The following is a 21,157-nucleotide window of genomic DNA, read 5'->3' on the forward strand; positions in this document are numbered from 1 at the left end:
GTCTGCGTGTGTGTGTATGTGCAGGAGAACGCAGTGAATGGGGATCACCTGTGGATGGAGACGAGTTGTTCAGGAGAGCTCTGTTATCTCGGAGAGGACGCCTGCCTGTTGAAGACTGCAGTGAGTAGTGTCCACACTGACCCCTCCAGTGCGTGTGTGTCTGAGATAAAGTGAAAGAAGCACTAAAGCCTTTTATGGGTTTCGAATAGCTCTTTTTTTCTTTTTTTGAACTTTTTATTTAGATTTTTTCAGTTAAACATTGAACAGTGTCTGAGACAAGGTCAGTTATATAAAAAAGGTGCAAATGGTGGTGCAATATATCAAAAATACATTACACATTGTAATAATAAAGATAAGCAAACAGGATAAACAAACAGACAAACAAAAATAAATAAATAATTAGCTAAATAAATAAATGAATGAATAAATGATGAGATTTAAAAAATAATAATAATAATGAATTCACATCGTGTCAACAGCCTCAACAACCCAAATAGTTCACATTATTAGATATTTTCCAGCTTTTCAGCTGTAATGATGCGGCCATTCTTTCCATGAGATAAACCTGCCTCAACCTCTGCTTCCATTCAGCCACAGTCGGTGATTTAACATTCTTCCAGTTTGCTGTTATATTTTTCTTGGCAACCAGTAATAAAATATGCAAAATATATCTTTTGTCAGCAGTGAAAAGGTTTGAGACTGTTAGTATTTTAATTTAGTTTTATTTTGTTATTTTGCATTAATAAAAAACAGCATAAAAGGTAAAAGATTGTTTGTGGCATGACCGGGAGTGAAAAATGCAGCTCAAGATTCAAGATTTAAGTTATTTGATTATTCAGATTTATTTCTTCAATGAAACCTTGTGGTCCATTAGCAAATGTTCTGAGGCGTGGTGCTGGTCTGGCTGTTCATTTTTTATGTTAAATTATACAAATCCTAATAGCTGTTCAATGGAAAATATCACTGAAAGTGTGAGTACAGTGTTCGTCGTTTAACGATACAGACATCCATGTCCGTCTTATGTATCTATCCAAAACTTTTATTTTTGCCTTGTCTTAATCAGCCTGTGGCATGTTTTTCATTTTAGTGCTTGACAACACTCACATCATACACATTTGATTTTTAAGAGGTGATCCATATTTTCTTTTGTCGCTGTGTTTCCTTGATGTAGCTACAAAGTAGATTTAAATCAATCAAAAAAATGTATTTCAGCAGACATCACTTTAATTCCTCTGTTAAAATGGAAAGAACTGGCAGCTTCAGAGTCAGCAGCAGGTAATTCTTATTAATATCGCCAGCTTTTAAAAGCTTGTGAATCCACCTGGTTGGCGGATCTGTGGTTGGCCGGGTGTGGCGGGTCTAAACACAAGGCAGACGCTGGCCATGAGCCAGGCAGGAGATTAAGTGTAGCCACTGTACCGCAACAGTCGTTTGCAGAAGTTGTAAAGTTCATCTTTTCTACTGTTGTTCTGGATGTCACATCAAAATATGAACTGAAAAAGAGCTAAAATCATCCTGTTCCGGACAAAACTGTGTAGTGCGGCTGTATGTGCCGGTAACTCACTTATGGATTATATTTTTTTTCATGCATCAATAATTCATTGTTTTAAACTTTACAGAAACCACGTGCATTAAACTGAAGGACAGATGCTTCATGATTCATGAGTCAGCTCCTGGTCGCTTGTAGTTCGTGCACAGAGCAGGTGGTCCCAGCGGTCTGGAAATGGAGCGTATTGAATGCTTCTAGTCTTAAATACTGTCCAGTAATTCAGCGTTATTTTAAACAGGATGCTCCGCTCTCGCTCAGATGAACCATGTCTACAAAGCAGCAGAAGAAATCACTTGGAAAACAGAGAAAGTGAACTATGCAGAGCAGTGTTTAAATGACAGGTAATATGGACCCTCTGTCCTGCCACACACCTGGAGAGCTGAGAAATAATCTTTAAAACTGACAATAATATAATGACATATCTGTATATGTTCACTGATGGCATGTAATTACAGTAAGTGTAGAAGAACCAGGTGAGACTGCTGCTGCAAAGATAAATTCACTGTAATCTCTCTCTGTCATTCGCTCAATTAAATAAATAATCCATCGGCACTGCGTGACCTCAGTGGAATCTCAGATTGCTTTGACAAGTCGCGGTTCACATGAATAAGCAGATTCCTACCTGTGCTCAGCTAGATATGGCTGATTTAGTCTCAGTCATCAAAGAGAAGCCTGGCGGTCTGAAGGATGCTGCAGAGGCTTTAAACTCAGTGCCGACAGTCGAGTGAGAACGAGGCTGCAGAAAACCGGTCACCTCTGTGGATGTGGATCGAGTGACCTCAGAGGCGAGGGTCACATGATGATGTAATCTGGACCTTTGGAAAATGTTTCACAATTTCTGGCATTTTATAGATCAAACGGTTGATTGAACATTGAGAGAATAATTTGCAAACTCATCAATAATTGATAAATTAACTCTTACTTGCAACCCTACATGCAAACAACTTTTAGTTCATCAGATTTAGAAAGCCACAGTTAAGGACCCCTTTAGTTACTTGTTGCATCTGTTCGAAGAAATATGGAGGGTGCTGCTCAATGTCATTGTTGTAAAAAGACAACAACATCTTTCTGTAACATTTTTCTTTGTAAAAACGTACAAATGCACAAAAAGTAAATAACAAGGTAACAATAGCTCTAATAGCCGGTCGTGGTCAGCCAGCAACGTCTCTCCTCTTTGATGGAACTGCTGCAGCTCTTAGACATCTGAAACATGACAAGGAGCCCTAAATAGACGCTGATTATTTATAAGGGACCACTGCTTTAGTCTTTGGCACTCTGTCATATGAACTCGTCAATATGCTTTTATGTCAGATCTTAATTTGAAAAATAACTAGCAGCTAAAGCTGTGAGATAAATGTATCAGAGGAACATCTCGTGTCCTTTATGTCACGTATTTCTTGATTTAAGGTTTTGTGTTGGGACTTCAGCACGGTGGGAACAGTCAGAACCACCAGCCGATGCGATATGAGTCAAAGGCTGTTTTTTATGTGAGAGTAGCACTCTGCCATTAAGTGTTGCTCGCTGTGACAGTCGAGAGTGAACCTATTGACCACTCCATTATCAGCTGTCGTATTATTACCAGTAATGAGTAGTTTTTGTGTTATGAGAGCAAGGGCAGCAGAGCAATGTAATTTATTGAAGGCAAACAGCACTTTGGCATCTTGAATGTTTGCCTATTATTTTTCACTGCTAGTCACACTGTGTGATGAATGGCTGGGGTTGTATCTGAGCCAAATCAATAGCTTGTTAGTTCTTCTCCTTACACATGCACAGTTATTGTTTTAATAGCAATGGTTACTCAAAAATACATTTGTTTTTGCACAATTATTAAAGCAATACGTCAACATGTTGCAAAATATTTTCATTTGTTTCTTGCCAAGAGTTAATTGGGAATATTTACACCACTCTCAGCCAACAGCTGCTTAGCTTAGCTTAGCATATAGGCTGGAAACAAGGGGAAACATGTAGCCTGGCTCTGTCCAAAGGTGAAGCAGTCTTCCTACTGACACTTCTAAAGCTCACAAATTCACATGCTGTATCTCTAAGAGGTGATGGTAGGTGGCTTGTTTGACAGAGCAAGGCTAGCTGTTTTCCCCCTGTTTCCAGTCTTTATGCTAAGCTAACATCTCGTGGCTGTAGCTTTAAATTTGAGAGATATGAAATGGTATCAGTTTTCTCATCAGACTCTTGGTAAGAAAGAGAATAGATGTCATGCATTTCTGAAAATGTCAAACTATTCCCTTTAAGTTTAAAAATAATTATAAGCATTTAAAATAGGCCTCTTGGATGTTGTAGTTCATCTGTACTCTGAGCTGTTAGCAGACGTAGACCTGCAGACACATCATGGTGCTGCAGGTCTGCCATTACTTTCAGAGGCACCAACAATGTGAAGAACCTGTGAATTTAATGACAACATTTTTTTTAAACATTTTGAACTATGGCAGTAGAAAAATACCTAAAACTATAAAATGTCAAGGTGCCTCTTTCCATGCCAGGAGTGTCATTGCTCTGTTAATGCTGGCGATAAGAGTCTCTTTAAACTGAATGGGAAGAGAAGCGAAATGGTTCGGCACCTTGAACGCATCTTTGTGCGTCAGTGTGCTTTTATCGGTGTGTTGCCGGGCGTGCATATCGCCAGTGTGCATCCTCGCACGGCTTGTGTTTGTAGTGCGTTTGTTGTGTAGCTCACCGCCCTCTGTGCTGTGTGTCTGTTTTCTCCTTTAAGAAGTCGGCCCCCAGGAGGAAATGTGCTGCCTGTAAGATCGTTGTTCACACTGGCTGCATAGAGCAACTGGAAAAGGTATCACACATGCACACACACACACACACACACACACACACACACACTATTCTTATATTTCTGAAACAAAAAACTGACAGTTATTTCTGACAATTGAGTTTTCTGCAACATTGCTGTAAATTCGTGGAACCACATTTAGGCTTAAAATGAGTGCAGGCAGTTTACTTATGACAGATGCATGATGGGTACTATTATAGTTCTTCCAAGTGACGCTGTTCTACCCAGCACCTGCAGCAAAATGCATAAAACTCATGCATTTTTGCTTTTTGCTTGTCGATACATCATTCTTCTTCACTTATTTGAAATTAAGTAGCGCCTTTGATTGACATTTACAGATCGCTGTGGAGACTGCAAAGGTACTAACACAGGCAGTGAAACTGGCAAACAACCTAATCAGTGTTTGATTATATAAATCCTGCACCTTATATTTCATGTCCTCCTTATCATATTAACCACAGCCGGCTCTACGAAACAATCTGTAGTCTCCCTGAGGTGCACATATTTTGCACTGCACATCCTTCTCTGATAAATAGTACCAGGTTAGGTGTGGAAAACAGGGTATGCTTGGTTTATGTGCATGTGAACTGTTCAAACATCTGGCCCCTGATGTGCGTTTGAAATGTCGTTATTTTGTCTTTATTTGGAGCGAACAACACGTTTCACCGCTCAGCACAGCTACATGAGCACTTTAGTATCATTGCTTTGCAGTAGATGTAGATGTATTTATCTATTCCAGCTGTTCATATGGTGATATGTCACCCTGCTGCTAATATTTTTGGGAATAAAATTGGCATTGTTTGGTATTTTCTGTGCCAATATTCATGGTTTGTTATTTGTTTTTATTTTTTGTCTCCCTCTAGATTAACTTCCGATGTAAGCCAACCTTCAGAGAGGGAGGATCCCGGTGCCTCAGAGATGTAAGCATGTGTGTGCGTGTGTGTGTGTATGTAAATATGTGTGTGACTATGTGCATATGTTTATACTGTGTGAGAAGACTTAATGGGAACATGTTTAGCATCTCTCTCTGACAGCAGAACATACTGAGACATCACTGGGTTCACAGAAGAAGACAGGAGGGGAAATGCAGACAGTGTGGCAAGGTAATGACGCACACACACACACACACACACACACACACACACACACACACACACAAACACTGTTTGTAGTTTTCACTGTTCATACAGACTACCTCAGTGTATTTCTGTCTCTCTCTGCAGAGTTTTCAACAGAAGTTCTTCCACAGTAAAGAAATTATCGCCATCAGTTGTTCCTGGTGTAAACAGGCTGTAAGTAAATCATCCACTGTATTGATTACTACAAAGTAAAGCAATGATACACCCATACGTTAGTTGGTAGGATTATGTGGACTTTTACAAGAAATACATGATGTCAACTGTGAAAATACTCCACTACAAGTAAAAAGTCCTGCATTCAAAGCCTTAGTTAAGTAAAAGTATTTAGTATATAATAATTCAGAATCAGCATTTTTGGACATGCATCGTTTTTGAAAGTACAGTATTTGCCTCTGAGATGTAGTGAAGTAAAAGGATAAAGTTGCATAAAATGTGCAAGTGCCTTGAATTTGTACTGAAGTGCGATTGGATTTGGATTAAAAGACCTTTTAAGAGCCACCGACAGCTGTGACTCAGATATAAAGTGTGTGTTTGATAAAATGTATTAACAAATAGAATAAATACTAACAGGAAGTGTTTCTGTTGCAGTTCCACAATAAGGTGACGTGTTTCATGCTGCACCAGATTGAGGAGCCATGTTCACTGGGGGCCCATGCTGGAGTCATAGTACCACCCTCCTGGATCATCAAAGTCAGGAAACCACAGGTGTACACACACACATGCACACACACACATACAGACACACACTCCCATCACAGGCATCCCTCAGCAGTCAGTCCACTGCTTGATAAAGTTCACTGGCTGTCATTTTGTGACGGTAATGAGAAACGACTTTGTTGGATCTAAATTTAAAAACTCCAAAAGAAGGCGTGTGTCAAAAAGTGTGTGTGTGTGTGCGTGTGCGTGCGTGTGCCTGTGCGTGTGTGTGAGATTTTGCCTGTGATTTGATAGGAGCTGACACATGTCTGATCTCTCTGAGGGAACTCTGGGTTTGTGTCTCCGTCATCACACACACGCACACACGCACACACACACAGACACACACACACACACACTCACACTCAGTCACATCACATGCTTCATTGCACTTTTAATTACCATCACAAGGGACATGGTGACAGTGAACTAACCATTGAACTCTGTGTGTGTGTGTGTGTGTGTGTGTGTGTGTTTATACCCTAGAGCTCACTTAAGAACTCTGCCAGGAGAAAAAAGCGGACATCTTTCAAACGAAGGACAAGCAAGAAGGGATTGGATGTAAGTTAAGACGATCACAGTGTGTGTACAGAAGGCTCACATTTATATCTTCCTCTCACATGATGAAATTCATACATTTTACTTCCTACTCAAAATCAAGTCAAGTCACATGTGTAGAAATGTATTTGTATATGAGTGATGTATGCAACTCCAAACACAGCATAAAACCCTTGACCCTTAACATAGATCAATGGACATCAATGAACATCAATGGACCCAGATTTCTGTTTGTGCAAATATATAATCATGGGTGCAACAAATTATATTTTTATTGGGATAATAATGTTTTTTATTGTTGAATCACTTTTGTCACAAGGCTTTAATATAGTCGTTTTTAACCTGGCAAACATATGCGTGTATGTGATATTATGTGTGTCTACGTCTCAGTGAATATGTGTATACAGTACATGTACTATATATGTTTTATACATGGGAAAAAAATATATCTGTATTTGCTATTTTATTTTGTCCTTTGTTCTTACTATTTGATCTATGATTTTCCCTTTTTTTCGCTTAAATCATTTTATTCTCTTAAGCATTTGTAAAGCACTGTAACTGCTGCTTAATCATTATTATTATTTCTCTATAAAATGTCAGAAAGAAAGTGCAAGATGCTCATTACAAGATTTAAGAAAGTGAGACGATGTGTAAAACATAAATAAAACACAATGTGATAATCCTTTTTCATATATACTCAACTGAAAACAGCACAAAGACAATATATTTAATGTTTGACCTCATCAGCTTCATTGATTTTTGTAAATATCAGCTTACTCTGAATTTGATGCAGCAACACCTTTCGAACAAGTTAGAACAGGAGCAACAAAATACTGGGAAAGTTGTGGAACGCTCCAAAAACACCTGTTTGGAACATTCCACAGGTTGCTAGGTAACAGGGTTGTATGACATACTTGTTGATTTGAATCTAGCAAACTATTTTTCCACATCTTTCTGTCTCTCCTCTCTCTCTGTCTTTCTGCCTTCAGGAGTCTAAATGGCGTCCGTTCATGTTGAAGCCTCTCCCCTCACCTCTCATGAAGCCCATCTTGGTTTTTGTCAATCCCAAGAGTGGAGGCAACCAGGTCAGCACACGCAAAACATGTTTTCACCTGTTTAAGATACCTTGAAGCTAGTCTCATTTGAAGGCCCTGTATTGTAATCTGTCCTCACTCTGTGCTGTTATTTCAGAGGACGTCTTCCACAGATATCAACATGTTCTTGCATCCTGACATTATCTGCGGTTCAAAAATGATGATTTTATTCATTTACACCTCCGCTGTGTGTGTGTCAACAGTGTATCAGTGGCTGATGTAGTTGAACTCATATATGAAATCTTTGTTTTCACCCTTAAACGGGCTGTTTGAGTCAGTAGCCTACAGGAGTTAGGCAATCTGCCAGGTGCCAATGACAGAACATTTCATTAGGAAGATGACAGGATTAGTTTTATCAGATAAGTTTTCTGAAAAACTTCATCATTTAACAGTAGCTGTGGGTTTTTAAAAATAATGTTCATCCAGGTCATGGTACTTCAGTTCAGCTAAGAACTGAAGAAGCCTTTTGGATGAGAGCCGACAAACTCTCTGTGTGTCTCTGCAGGGTGCCAAGGTGTTACAGATGTTCATGTGGATCTTGAACCCTCGACAGGTGTTTGACCTGTCGCAGGGCGGGCTGCGAGAGGCGTAAGTACCCTTCAGTTTGGACAGCGTTTTATTAACACTCCTGAACACTTTGGGTTGAAGTCAACGTGACATTCTGACATTCATAGGCTGACTTTTTTGGCTTTATTTGGCTAGGAAGCAATTTGTGGGTGTTTTAAAAGATGCACATACTGTGTAACAGTGTTAGTAATCATTTTCTACTTACATTATGACTTAACATCATCGTACGAAAAATCCACTCTCTGGGAAAATTGCTGTATCTTTTCACTTCAATTTTGGTCATTATCCTCTTTTATTCAGATATCACAGGTTGAGCAGTTTTCATGAAACTTGGACCAATTACACCCACTCAACACCAACCAGCACTGCTGAAAAAACCTCTTTTATTCTACAACTATTCTGCTTTGTGCACTTTGTGAATTGTCAGGTTGGAGTTGTATCGGAAAGTGCCAAATCTGAGGATCCTTGCCTGCGGAGGCGACGGCACAGTAAGACTCCATTCTTTTGTAATCGGTTACGTATATTCTGCTCTAAATCTCTGCAGCTTATACTTTCTGCGTGTGTCTCTGTGTAGGTGGGGTGGATCCTGTCCACTCTAGATGAGCTGCAGATGAACCCCCAGCCTCCGGTCGCTGTTCTTCCTCTGGGAACAGGAAATGACCTCGCCAGGACGCTCAACTGGGGTGGGGTGAGTTCCTAGCCTTGACTCCTGAGAGCGGCAGGACATCGCGGTTTCTCCGCCCTCTGGCTATTCATTCGCAAGTATCTGTTTTGTCTGTTGAATGGCTTGGATTTAATCCACATCATTATTCAAGTACGCTATATAAAATTGTAAATATAAGATATAGCTGTGAAAAATCAAATGACGATGATACCACTTCCAACATAACTTCAATAGGAATGTGTGAAAAATATATGTATATAAGATCAGAAGAGAATCTAAAATATAAAAAGAATGAAAATATCTAATATGTATATGTGAATAAATAGCTCATAAGTGTATGCATTATGCACAATATGGACAAGTATTGATAAGTAGTTAAAATAAATCCAGTGTTCGCCTCTCCAGAAGCTCCAGAAAAACTCACCACATTCCAGGAAGTCTACGACAGTGTTCTTCCTGCGTAACTCACCCTCTAAACCCTGACATGTAGCCACTGTCTGACTTCTCCAAGGCACAGCACATCAAGCACAGATGACACAGCCGCTGCTGACGTTGTAGAAGTTCCCTTTAATCGGTTTTACCCTGCGTCTGTTCTGTGTTACAGCTGCATCTAACAATTTCTCTGTGTTTGTGCAGTTAAACCACATTAGCTGCGGCACAAAATCACAGCTGAAAGAGCAGAAATAGAAGCACTTCCTCCTGTGGGGAAGCATCACAGCAGTGAGACCACTACAGTGGGGTTTTTTGGAATGAAACACTGAATTACATGGCCTATTAGTTTCTAATTTAAATTATATAAAACAAAGTTATACGTTTAGAGAGTTCAGAAATTGGCAAATTTGGTAATCCAGGTTAAGTTAGTTGTAAGTGTTTTCATAATAACAATGTACAATGTTATTGCTTGTAGTGATGACTATACAGATGATTATCACCTGAATCTGTAGCTTTACCGACCTTTATAATGAGATTCAGCTCATTGTTTAGCTGTCCGGCCACAACTGCTTTGGTTCACTCTCACTGCTCTGTTTCCAGCTGCAGTTGGCAGCTGTTTTCAGACAAAAACCCGCTGTACACTACCTGCTCAGCAGCACATAGCAGACAGACACAGTTAGCTACTAGCTGGTGAGCATGGTGGAGCATTTTACCGCTGAGGAGCCACGTATTCCCCAGAAATAGAGCTAAAAGAGAGTGAATATTGGACTTAGATTGACATAAACATAGGATAACCAACTGTTTGCTAACAAAATCAACTTAAAATATGCTGATGTGTCAATATTGTGTCCACACTGTGTTTCTATTGAGCAGATTTAAGTATTTTCATTATGATTTTCATTGCACTGATGGTATCATTGAACCTGTGTGTGACAACAAACACAAACTGGTCCGTTTTCTCTCTTTATAAAGGGAGCGAGGTGTCGAGGCGAGGCTGGTAAAACTTAGAAAAGTCTAATGTAATGCACTCAGTAGGAAGGCACTTTGGGCTCTTTCAGTTTGTTACTAAAATAAGGTGAGGTGCTGAAGCATCAAGAATCTGCCCCTTGACACACACACACACATTGCATAACTGCACTGTAACACAGAAGAAGAAACCTTTACAGGCTCCCACATTCTTCCATTAGGCTTTTCTTTAGACCAGTTATGTGGGCTTGTAGCGATGATAATACATCAAGTATCTCTCTGTATGAGTCCAAAGTCTGAGTCAAAACCTGAAGTGGTGCTTCATCTATTTTACATTGCCTTTAATCATTTTTCTCATATCAAACATTTTCTCATTTATTTAGTATTTGGTATATTATCTGTTTATGTGTTGGCCTTGGCACCATATGTTGTTTTGAGCTGCACTGTAATGGACATATTTTCATTAAGGAGTACTCAAAGGTTAAAGGTGACATGAAGCCATATCTCACTCATTTAGGTGAAAATCAAGCTCGTTCACCATCACTTAATGTGGTGTGTGGGACAGTCTTTGCAGGCACTGCAACCAAGGACACATGGATGACTTTGGCGTCTCAGGACTGCAGGAGCACGATGCTGGAACAGTCCTGATACAGAGAGAGATAGATGCTTTGAACAAGGATGGGGCTGAATGGAAATTCATATCTATCTTTTGTGTAATTAGTGTCTCCTTTTTGTCCTCTCGTTCATCTGCAGGGTTTCTTTATCCACTTTGTCTCTGTTGCTTCTTTCCTTGTCCATTTCCTTTTCCCTCTCCTCTCCTGCCCTCTTCATCTCTCCTCTTCCTTCCCATTATTTTCCTCTCCTTTTTTCTTTTTCCTTTCCTTCTCTGTCCTTCCTTCTACTTCTCCTTCCCCCTCTCTCTATCTCTGTCCTTCATTTCCTGTTACCTTGTTTTCTTTCCTTTTATCCCTTTCCTTTCCTCTCCATTCCTATTCTGTCCTTTTTTCTTTTCCTTGCCTTTCCCTTAAATGTCTTACCCTCTCCATCCCAGTACTTTTGTTTACATTCTTCTCCTTTCCTTCCTTCTCGTTTAATTCCTTTCCTTTCCTTCCCATCTTTCTCCTTTCCTTTCCTTTATTTCCATCTTTCTCTTTCTCCTTTCCTTTCCTTCCTTTCTCTTTTCCATTCCTTCCTTCCCCTAGCCTTCCCTTCTTTCTCCTTTCCTTTCCTATCCTTTCCTTTCCTTTCCTTTCCTTTTTTTCCTTTCCTTTCCTTTCCTTTCCTTTCCTTTCCTTTCCTTTCCTTTCCTTTCCTTTCTGTCCTTTCTGTCCTTTTTTCTTTTCCTTGCCTTTCCCTTAAATGTCTTACCCTCTCCATCCCAGTACTTTTGTTTACATTCTTCTCCTTTCCTTCCTTCTCGTTTAATTCCTTTCCTTTCCTTCCCATCTTTCTCCTTTCCTTTCCTTTATTTCCATCTTTCTCTTTCTCCTTTCCTTTACTTCCCTTCTCCTTTCCTTTCCTTCCTTCCCCTATTCTTCCCTTCTTTTCCTTTCCTTTCCTTTCTTTCCTTTCCTTCTCTCTTCTCCCTGACATTCAGTTGTGTTACTCACTGTTGCCTCTGCCCCACCTCTCTCTGTGTAAGTGTGAATGACCCTGTGACTTGCTGTGTGTCCAAGTGTGAGCACTGCTGTGTGTGTGTGTGTGTGTGTGTGTGTGTGTGTGTGTCTGTGTGTGCGCGTGTGTGTGTGTGTGTGCGCGCCTCAGAGGAGGCCCAGCTGATGAGCGTTACTATCATCAGATTGTTGTGTCCTTGTGTGTGTGTGTGCGTCACTCAGTGCAGCCCTTGGCACACTGATTTCCTGAGCCTGTCCAGAGAGACAGAAAATAAAGATCAGATGAAAGAGACACAGAGGATGGACAAAATTCTGTCCATCAGAGAGACCTGACTTGAATAGGATATGAAGGGATGGATTGTTGTTAGGAGAATAGGAGGTATGTGTGTGTGTTGTCTGTGAAGTCCACTCATTAATACATGAGTTTGTGTGTGTTTGTGAGTGTCGGGCTCTGAGCTTAAGGTGATCATGGTGTCAGTGAAGCAGCCTCAATGACCACTTACTGAAAGCAAATCATTATATGCTCTCACTGTCTATTCCACTTTTCTTTCTGTGTGTGTGTGTGTGTGTGTGTGTGTACGTGCGTGTGTGTGTGTGTTCTTGTTAGCAAGTAGATAAGGGGTAGTAGAGGGAGACCTTGGCAGTTCAACAGATAGAAAGAGGGATAGAGGCCATAAATTAGCTACAGCTGACATCATCCTTTCATCCCCCTTTCTCTTCTCTCCACGTCATTTTTCCTTCCATCCATCTTTGTCTCTCTGCTTCCCCTCTTCTTTTTTCCAGCCATACATCCCCACTCTCTTCTTTTCTTCCACTTTACTCTTTGACTCTCTCTTTCTTCCTCTTTTTCCTCTTTGTTTTTGCTAGAATCCCTTAATTTAATGACTTACCTTGATTTGTTTTTTTTAATATTTTTTAAACCTTACTGTTTGTGCCGTCTCTCATTACGATTCTATTTGTCAGTGCTGCATAAATCATTTGAAATCAATAGTCTGCCTCTAACTCCGGCAAAACAATCTTACCTCAAGGTCCACTTACTGTAATAGCTGTTCTGGAGCTTTTAGTGGTATCACACTTTCTTCCTCAGCAGTAATGAAATTGTAAATGTTCAAATTTCTGTTCCTCTGAGTGCTCAAAGGACTTAAAGGTTGAGACTGCAGTTTCACTACAAGGTCTGTTCAGTAGCAGCTGTTCTGGAGCTTTCGATCATATCACACTGTCTTCCTCAGTAGAATTCCATGACTGCTGCACTAAGGATGGATGTGATTGAAAGCTTCAGAACATCTACTATATGGACCTCATGGTGACATTGTTTTTTCTATCTACATAAATGATATTGATAAAAAAAAATCATACTCTTCCTCACCTATTGTGTCACCTTTGTGAAGTCAGCTATAATGGCAAATATTAAATTGTACTTTGCAGGTACAGTGCTGTATCTGCTGACTGTGTATGTTATGTAATGGAAATTCACTCCTTTTTTGCCTCTATATTGATCTATATTTCTTTCTCTGCAGGGTTACACAGATGAGCCGGTGTCCAAGGTCTTATGTCACGTGGAGGACGGTTCGGTGGTGCAGCTGGACAGGTGGAACCTCCTGGTAGAGAAGAGTGCTGTGCAGCCAGAGGAGGGCACACAGAAGGTCAGAAGTCAGCTTGCAGTCTGGGTTGGCAGTTAGTTTGTATCTGTGTGTATGTACTTGGATTAATCACACAGTCGTGGGGTTGACAAAAACCTGGACCCTGTGAGGCTAACCTTTTATTTGAGGGTTAAGACTCCAGACTGAAGTTAAAGGCACTATGTGCAGAACTTTTATTATAGTGTTTTTCAAGACATAAACTGCTGTTGCACATTACATGACTGTCTATCACAGCGTATTTCCTGCAGCTCATTGTTTCTTGTTCCCTCTTGTACAATTCCTCCTCGCTATATTTAAAACTGTTACACTGGAAAAAAAAGCTGTGAAAAACACACTTGTAATAGCAGTGATCTGCACTGACAGAAGTGATGAATACAATGCTTTTTCTGTAGTTGCCTCACAGTGAAAGTCTCAATGTGATTCGCCCCTATAAACCTTTTACAAGCTCCATTTCAAATAAGTTGGGACGCTGTGTAAAACATAACTAAAAGCAGAATGCAGTCATATCAATCTCCTTTATCCAATCATGTGTTCACAAAGTGTTGAACCTCGCTCCATCCTCGCTGTGAGCCACTGAGCCTTTCAATCATGATACTATCACCTGTTACCAATCAACCTGTTTACCTGTGGAATGTTCCAAACAGGTGTTTTTGGAGCATTCCACAACTTTCCCACTCTTTTGTTCTCAATTTGTTTGAAATGTGTTGCTGCATCAGATTCAGAATAAGCAGATATTTACAAAAATCAATGAAGCTGATGAGATCAAATATTACATATACTGACTTTGTGCTGTTTTCAGTTGATTATATGTCAGAAAGGATCAGCATGTTATCACATGGTGTTTTATTTATGTTTTACACAGCGTCACAACGTCTTTAGAATCAGGTGTTGTAATATGAAACGAGCAACAGGAAGTAACTCCTGGTATGGCTCCAGGAGAGCATTCTGATTGGAGAGAATCCACAAATTACCTTTCGACTCAAATGTCTTCCAAGTTCCATAAAGTTTGACGGATTAATGAGCCGCGACACTCACACAACGTCCTGCGTGTAAATTTGGACGTGAGTCTGAACGATGGATGAACATTATGGTTTGAATATGAAGGTTCAGTATACATACATGTGTTAAATAGAGTGGGGATGTGAGCTGTCTATGAGAATAAATTGTATAATATTTAAAGACACTCACTTGGATATTTTTTTCTTGTTTCCTCAGCTGCCTCTGAATGTGTTCAACAACTACTTCAGTCTGGGCTTCGATGCTCACGTCACCCTGGAGTTCCACGAGTCCAGAGGTTAATGTCGTTCTTTTACGTTTCACCCTGTATTAACTCTATTTATATTCCATTAAGTCCTTCTCTTTCCCAGTAGTGCACCCTACTCCACTGAAAGATGAGCAGAATAAAATAAAATATTTAAGAGGACACAGTCTGATGCACATGAGCATCCATGCATTCACAAATGAGTCAGATTTTCACACTTACTCTACGCCGCCGTTCCTTTTTTTCATTTTTAATTCCAGCAGCGCTGCAACTTATTTCATGTATTCTCCTTCTTTTTCTCTGCCTCTCTGCTTTTGTCTTTTCCAGAGGCCAACCCCGAGAAGTTCAACAGTCGCTTCCGCAACAAGATGTTCTATGCAGGAGTGAGTGTCCCACTTGACTTATTTCACACACACACACACACACACACACAGTAAAACTCATGCATCCCAAACTTGTCTGGTTTCCTGTGCTCTCTCTGTCTGTCTTAATACGACACACAGACACATGTTGAGTGAATGATAGCTGAGAGGAACACAAGATGAAGGAAGGGAACAGACAGAAGGATAAAGAGATACGGAGCTGCTGGAAGAAAGATGAAGGAAAAATAGAGGTTAGGATAGAGCAGGGCGTGTGAGGGGAAAAATCTTATTTTCCGCAGGAAAAAGTTATAATTATAATCCCAATTCAGGCTGCAAGTAATGTTATCATGCCACCACGCAATGCAATATTGAACTGCACCAGTCAATACTTTTCGAATAATCAAGAATGTCAGAAGTGCTGTCTTCATCCAGTGTGCTTTAGTGGACATCTTATCGATGTCATAGTTTTAAATCATAATTATTCTGCACTTGTGCTACGCATCGTTTTGCATTTACCTTCAGATCTAAAGCTTGATTCATATCTTTGAAAATCTTCATTGTAAGTGTTTGGAATCTGCGGATGGGAGACGTCAGGAATAAATTATGGGTGGGAGTTGCAAAGGAAGAAGGAAGCATGCATGGGAGTTATCTCTTTTTAATGAGGGAAATGTAATGAACTGTAATTCTGTTTGATTGGTTCCTTTTCTCTGTTTGTGTGTGCGTATGTGTGTGTGTGTGTGTGTGCATGCTGGTTTCTTTGCAGGCTGCGTTCTCAGATTTCCTGCAGAGGAGCTCCAGGGATTTGTCGAAGCACGTCAGGGTGGTGGTGAGTGTTAACACGCTCTCTCTGTATCGTTTTCCATGTCGACATGTCTGGGCAGCAGGTCGGCCTGGTGGTTAAAAAGGCCGTCTTTCAACTGCTGTTTGAACGCCCGCCGTGCTGAAGTGTCCTCCAGCAAGATATTGAATCCTTATCAGGGCCACTACTCTCCTGTTGACCACTGACCTCCATACTAGAATTAGAGCAGCTTTCCTGATTAGTAATCTACAACATGTGAGAAAATAGTGAAAAATGCCCACATTGGCTAGTTCTGTTAGCAGAGCATATATAGGATAAGGCTGGAAATATTAGATATAAATAAAATCCTTCCTATGATGCCATTAAATATGTACATTTTTTAAAAAGGTTCAGTATTTTGCTGAGACAGATGGGCACTGTAGTTTTTAACAAATGTTTCCTACAGTACTTTTAGAAATAGAGCATTTGTTGAGGACTGTTTTCTGTGTGGGTTAATACACATTTGGTGCTCTAGTGAGTATTTACAGCAGCAGGATGGTGTGTGTGGGACTGAGTCAAAATAAACTACAGTGTGTGTGTTCATGGTAATGAGGAACATGTCACCCTGGACACTGAACACGTCACTGATGTGTTTCTAATAGTTAGAGCTCGATGGCACAGAGGAGGAAGATATATCAGGCTTTTGATACACACAGAATGCTTGTTAGATGGATCAGTTCACTGGTGGTTTTAGTTTCAATGAAATTTGTCCACAATAACAAAAATATAGAATTTTAACAGACTTCTAGCAGACGTTTCAGTCAAAATGTTATTTTGCTGAGTATAAAATAACATACCTAACTGACTTAAAACAACTAGAATCCTCATTGAAAAAGGGCTAATTCCACATTGAGAAGACTGACCCTGAAGCATAATCTACATTCAGAAAATGGCACATTATACCTCAGGCCTAAACATTCATTGTTGCCACAACAAGTCGCTGACGGTGTCCAGTGGAGAGCTGAGTGGGTCGATCTGACGTTATCTCTGACCTGAATCAATCACTTTTCACCCCCAACATCACAACAAGTTTAAGACGAGAACACTGAAACTGAGAATGAAAACTGAGAACTGAGAGAGAAGCTTGATGCGACATTTAAAAGCAAGTAAAGGATACAAGAGAGTCGCTCTGTACAGTAAAGTCAGGAGAACTGAATGCATGAGTCCATTTTACAAACCGCTGTTCCAGTCCACAAGTTCTAATTCTCATTTTATGTCTTCTTCTTCTCTCAGTGTGACGGTACCGACTTAACTCCTAAGATCCAGGAGCTGAAATTTCAGTGCATTGTGTTTTTAAACATTCCCAGGTAGGTGAATATATACAGTACAATGTATAAAGTTTGCTCGCAGCGTTGCCTCTTTTTCCACCAGTGTTTTATTACTAAAGAGTTCTACTGAAGTTCAAAAGAGAAAAGACTTAAAAGAAGACAAAAACAAGAAGCTAAAGATGTAAATCTGATCAACAGAATCACTAAAAGAAAAGTCTTGTGGCACAGTTTGGAAAATAACTCACTAATAATATGATTATGTGACATTCTGCCCTCAATAGTTATTGTTTTCCATTCAGGTTGGACTGACACCCTTTATGTCTGACATTCTGCATCAATAAGCAGCATCTTTCTACCTGGCTCTAATTCTTCAGTGTTTCCTGCTGGAGTGAACAAGCCTTTAAAACAGCTATGATAAAATGAGACAATACAACTCTCCAGTGAATACCTGACTAATGAAATTCCTTAAAGTTGGTTCGTCCTTAAGGCAGCGACATGAGGTCTGTCTCTGTCAGGTTTTGGACTCTGACACTAGTGAGTAACAATCCTCCCATGCTACCCCGGAGTCACGATATATCTCTGTCCGGACATTAAAATAATGAAAACACGTTCACTAACTGCAGTCAGGGGAAAATCCTCAGAGAGGAAGATGATTCTGGCTGGAAAGTGCCTGATGTGACTCGTATGTGGAAAATATCAAGTTGTTGTGGTGACTAGACGTTATTATGAATATTTGTGTGTGTGTGTGTGTGTGTGTAGGTACTGTGCTGGCACCATGCCGTGGGGAAACACAGGTGACCACCGGGACTTTGAACCGCAGCGCCATGACGACGGCTGCATTGAGGTTATTGGCTTCACCATGGCCTCATTGGTGAGAGAAACAGAAGATTAGAAAGCAAAACAAAATTCAATAAACACTGAATAAATAAACGCGGAAAAATGGCCGACAGAGCCAAAGTAAAAGGAACAGGGCGGCACGCTTTAACGTGATCGTTTTACCTCCTGTTATTAAAACCGTCTGTGTAAATCTCCCTCTTGTCCACCAGGCAGCGCTACAGGTCGGCGGTCACGGAGAGAGGTTGCACCAGTGCAGAGAAGTCGTCCTTACTACCTTCAAGACTGTACCTGTTCAGGTGAGTACATGCACTCGCTGGCATCCCCACCAGCCTCTCTGCCAAACTGAAACTATAATAATAATTATAATAATAGAATACAGGTTACAGGTAAAGCAAGGAACAAAAGATAATAAATAAAAATAATAATAAATAATGACATAAAATGTGTACATAATGCAGATTTGGGAATGTGCATCATCTGTCCACCTTAAAAAAACAAAGCAGAAGATTAGAGGGTAACATTATTAAGATCTGTAGCTTAGTTTCACTGCCGCCCTTTAAACTGTTTCAGTCTTATGATTCAGATGCTTTTAGCTGCTTAGAAATTTACACAACATGTCAGGAAGATAAAAACAGAAAGTTCATGTTTTGTACGCAGCATTCATCAAGCAGAAAAAAAGTACACAATAAGTCACAGAGCCTGAAACATGAAACATCTGCTGTAGTGAATTCATGAATATTACAGTCTGTCAGCTTTGTATGTGACTGCATACTTTCATGTGCCATTAGTTATGCACTATGTTGATACATAATTGGATGCATGAATAAATATTTTATTCTGGAAGAAGCTCATAATTCAACATACTAGACAATTTATTGTGTGATACGTTCAGGGCTGAAAATAACTCACTCACCAGTTGTAACTGTGTTTCATCCTGGGCGAGTTGGGAACGAAGAATTCAAATGAATGGAGGTGTTGAGGTCTAAAGTAAGAATCCAAGAGGTGCAATATGACGAGCACTTCTCTGTAAGAGCCAAACACCAGTACTGAGGGGGACTGGATCGGCTTGTTTCATCCAGACTGGTTTTTGAACCCCATTACTTTCTGAAATGTGTGCTTGTTAGTAAGTAAGTTGTGTTAGTTCAGTTGTAACTGGGCAGTGAGGTGTCTCAGGTATTTAACCTCCGAACTGAAGAAGAAGTTTCCACAGCCAAGTCCAGCTGCCCTCGATTCAACCCTCCTTGGATAAAGTTGACCTGGATCGCTGAGAATTGTCACAGGCTTCTTCTTCTTCTTCTCTGCTTTTGCTGCCACCTCGCTGCATCTGGCTGATCAGTGGAACAGTGTGAAACTATTGATAGAACTGTGTCGCCCATGTGTTGTGTGAGCCAGATAAACAAAACTCTCATAGTGAAACTGCTCCGAGCGCTCCTCCGTCTTTCACTGGAACAGCCTGTTAAAATCTATTTTCCTGAAACTAAGATACATCTGACATGCGCTGCAGTCTTTCATGTTGTGTTCAATTATTTGTCTCTACCTGTCGCCGTGATCCTTGCGCGTCTTTGTGTGTTTGTTTGTGTGTGTGTGTGCGTGCACGCAGGTGGACGGTGAACCTTGTCGACTGGCTCCCTCCACTCTCCACATCTCCCTCCGAAATCAGGCCAACATGGTCCAGAAGAGCAAGAGACGCACCTCTGTGCCCCTGCTCAATGAGTGAGTCACACACACACACACACACACACAGAGGAACTAGGCCAGCAGTGTTGTAAAAGCCCGGGTTGCTCTGAGTGAGTCATACAATCTGTTTAGTGGGAGCTGACATTCACTCCTCTCAGTGTCCCACATCGCTCTCCAGCTCGCCAAACCGCGATCAACGCAGGGATTTCTGTGTCGTCCGCTCGCATTAATCAAAACAAAGGCGCCAGGAATCTCTCCGGTGACACTCATGACATGTAACACCGTGTGGGTTTTCTCCCGCCACCGTGCCACGATTAGACGTTTGTTGATTTCAATCAGGGCCAGAACAGCAGTCTACATCTGAAACTGTGTGGCTACTAACACGGCTCCATCCCTGTAGCACTAATACTTCTTGGTGTATATCTTCGTGTATTTCTGTGGGTGTAATTCCAGCTGTTTTCACAGTAAACGTGTGCATGTGAGAGAAGGACACACACATTAGAGGAGAAGTACTCGCTGTAGCTGCAGTAACGAGTGTCTTTGCTTGATGTACTGCTATGCTACTGTACTCTGTGCTATCAGTGTTTGTCTACTTACCTCTGGGCTTTTCTCCGTCTGTCCCTCCTCCTGTCCCTCCTCCTGTCCCTCCTCTTCTTTTTGCCAAAACATGTCTGTAATCTTTCTGATTACTTATTATTATCATTTGTTTACCTTCTCTCCCTCCTTTGTTTCCTTCCTTCCTTCCTTCCTTGTTTGTTTCATTTCCTTTTTTCCTCCCCTCTTATTTCCTCTCCTCGCCTCCTCGTTTTTTTTTCTTTTCATCCTCTTCTCTCCTCTCCTCATCTCTGCTCCTGTCTTTTCTCCTCCTCTCCTCTCCTGTTGCCTTCCCTCTGCTTCTCCTCTCTATCCTTCTCTTGTCTCTACCATTTTCCTCTCCTTTCTATGCCCCCCTCTCCCAATTCTTCTCCTCTCTCATCTCCTCATCATCTTTTCCCTCTCCTCTCCTTCTCTCTCTCCCCTCCTCTCCTTGTCTATTTCTCTCTTCCTTACCTCATCTCTCTTTCTCTTCTTTCCTTGTCCACTCTCTTCTCCTTGCCTTCTCTTCTTTTCTCTCTTCTCATCTTTTTCATCTCCTTCTCTCCTCCTAATCTCTTGTCATCTCCCCTCTCCTCTTTCCCTCTGCCTCTCCTCACCCCCTC

General features: G+C 40.7%; 1 protein-coding gene across 4 annotated transcripts in view; it reads left to right on the plus strand.

Annotated features, from left to right (window-relative positions):
- The window catches only part of dgki (diacylglycerol kinase, iota), a 73,252-nt gene that overhangs the window by 37,807 nt on the left and 14,288 nt on the right, over window positions 1–21,157 (plus strand). For 2 of the 4 annotated variants that reach the window (XM_041964340.1, XM_041964343.1), the window contains exons 3-21: window positions 25–120; window positions 4,275–4,349; window positions 5,210–5,266; window positions 5,381–5,449; window positions 5,570–5,638; window positions 6,074–6,190; window positions 6,668–6,742; window positions 7,729–7,824; window positions 8,339–8,421; window positions 8,828–8,888; window positions 8,975–9,088; window positions 13,593–13,718; window positions 14,931–15,009; window positions 15,304–15,359; window positions 16,102–16,164; window positions 17,410–17,483; window positions 18,204–18,315; window positions 18,491–18,577; window positions 19,882–19,994. In XM_041964340.1, coding sequence (XP_041820274.1) covers window positions 25–120; window positions 4,275–4,349; window positions 5,210–5,266; window positions 5,381–5,449; window positions 5,570–5,638; window positions 6,074–6,190; window positions 6,668–6,742; window positions 7,729–7,824; window positions 8,339–8,421; window positions 8,828–8,888; window positions 8,975–9,088; window positions 13,593–13,718; window positions 14,931–15,009; window positions 15,304–15,359; window positions 16,102–16,164; window positions 17,410–17,483; window positions 18,204–18,315; window positions 18,491–18,577; window positions 19,882–19,994 — 1,622 coding nt within the window. The remainder of the gene's footprint in view (window positions 1–24; window positions 121–4,274; window positions 4,350–5,209; window positions 5,267–5,380; window positions 5,450–5,569; window positions 5,639–6,073; window positions 6,191–6,667; window positions 6,743–7,728; window positions 7,825–8,338; window positions 8,422–8,827; window positions 8,889–8,974; window positions 9,089–13,592; window positions 13,719–14,930; window positions 15,010–15,303; window positions 15,360–16,101; window positions 16,165–17,409; window positions 17,484–18,203; window positions 18,316–18,490; window positions 18,578–19,881; window positions 19,995–21,157) is intronic. The other 2 variants (XM_041964341.1, XM_041964342.1) reach the window with 2 other exon arrangements.

The sequence above is a fragment of the Chelmon rostratus genome, chromosome 22, assembly GCF_017976325.1.
Source record: "Chelmon rostratus isolate fCheRos1 chromosome 22, fCheRos1.pri, whole genome shotgun sequence".
Classification (NCBI taxonomy): domain Eukaryota; kingdom Metazoa; phylum Chordata; class Actinopteri; order Chaetodontiformes; family Chaetodontidae; genus Chelmon; species Chelmon rostratus.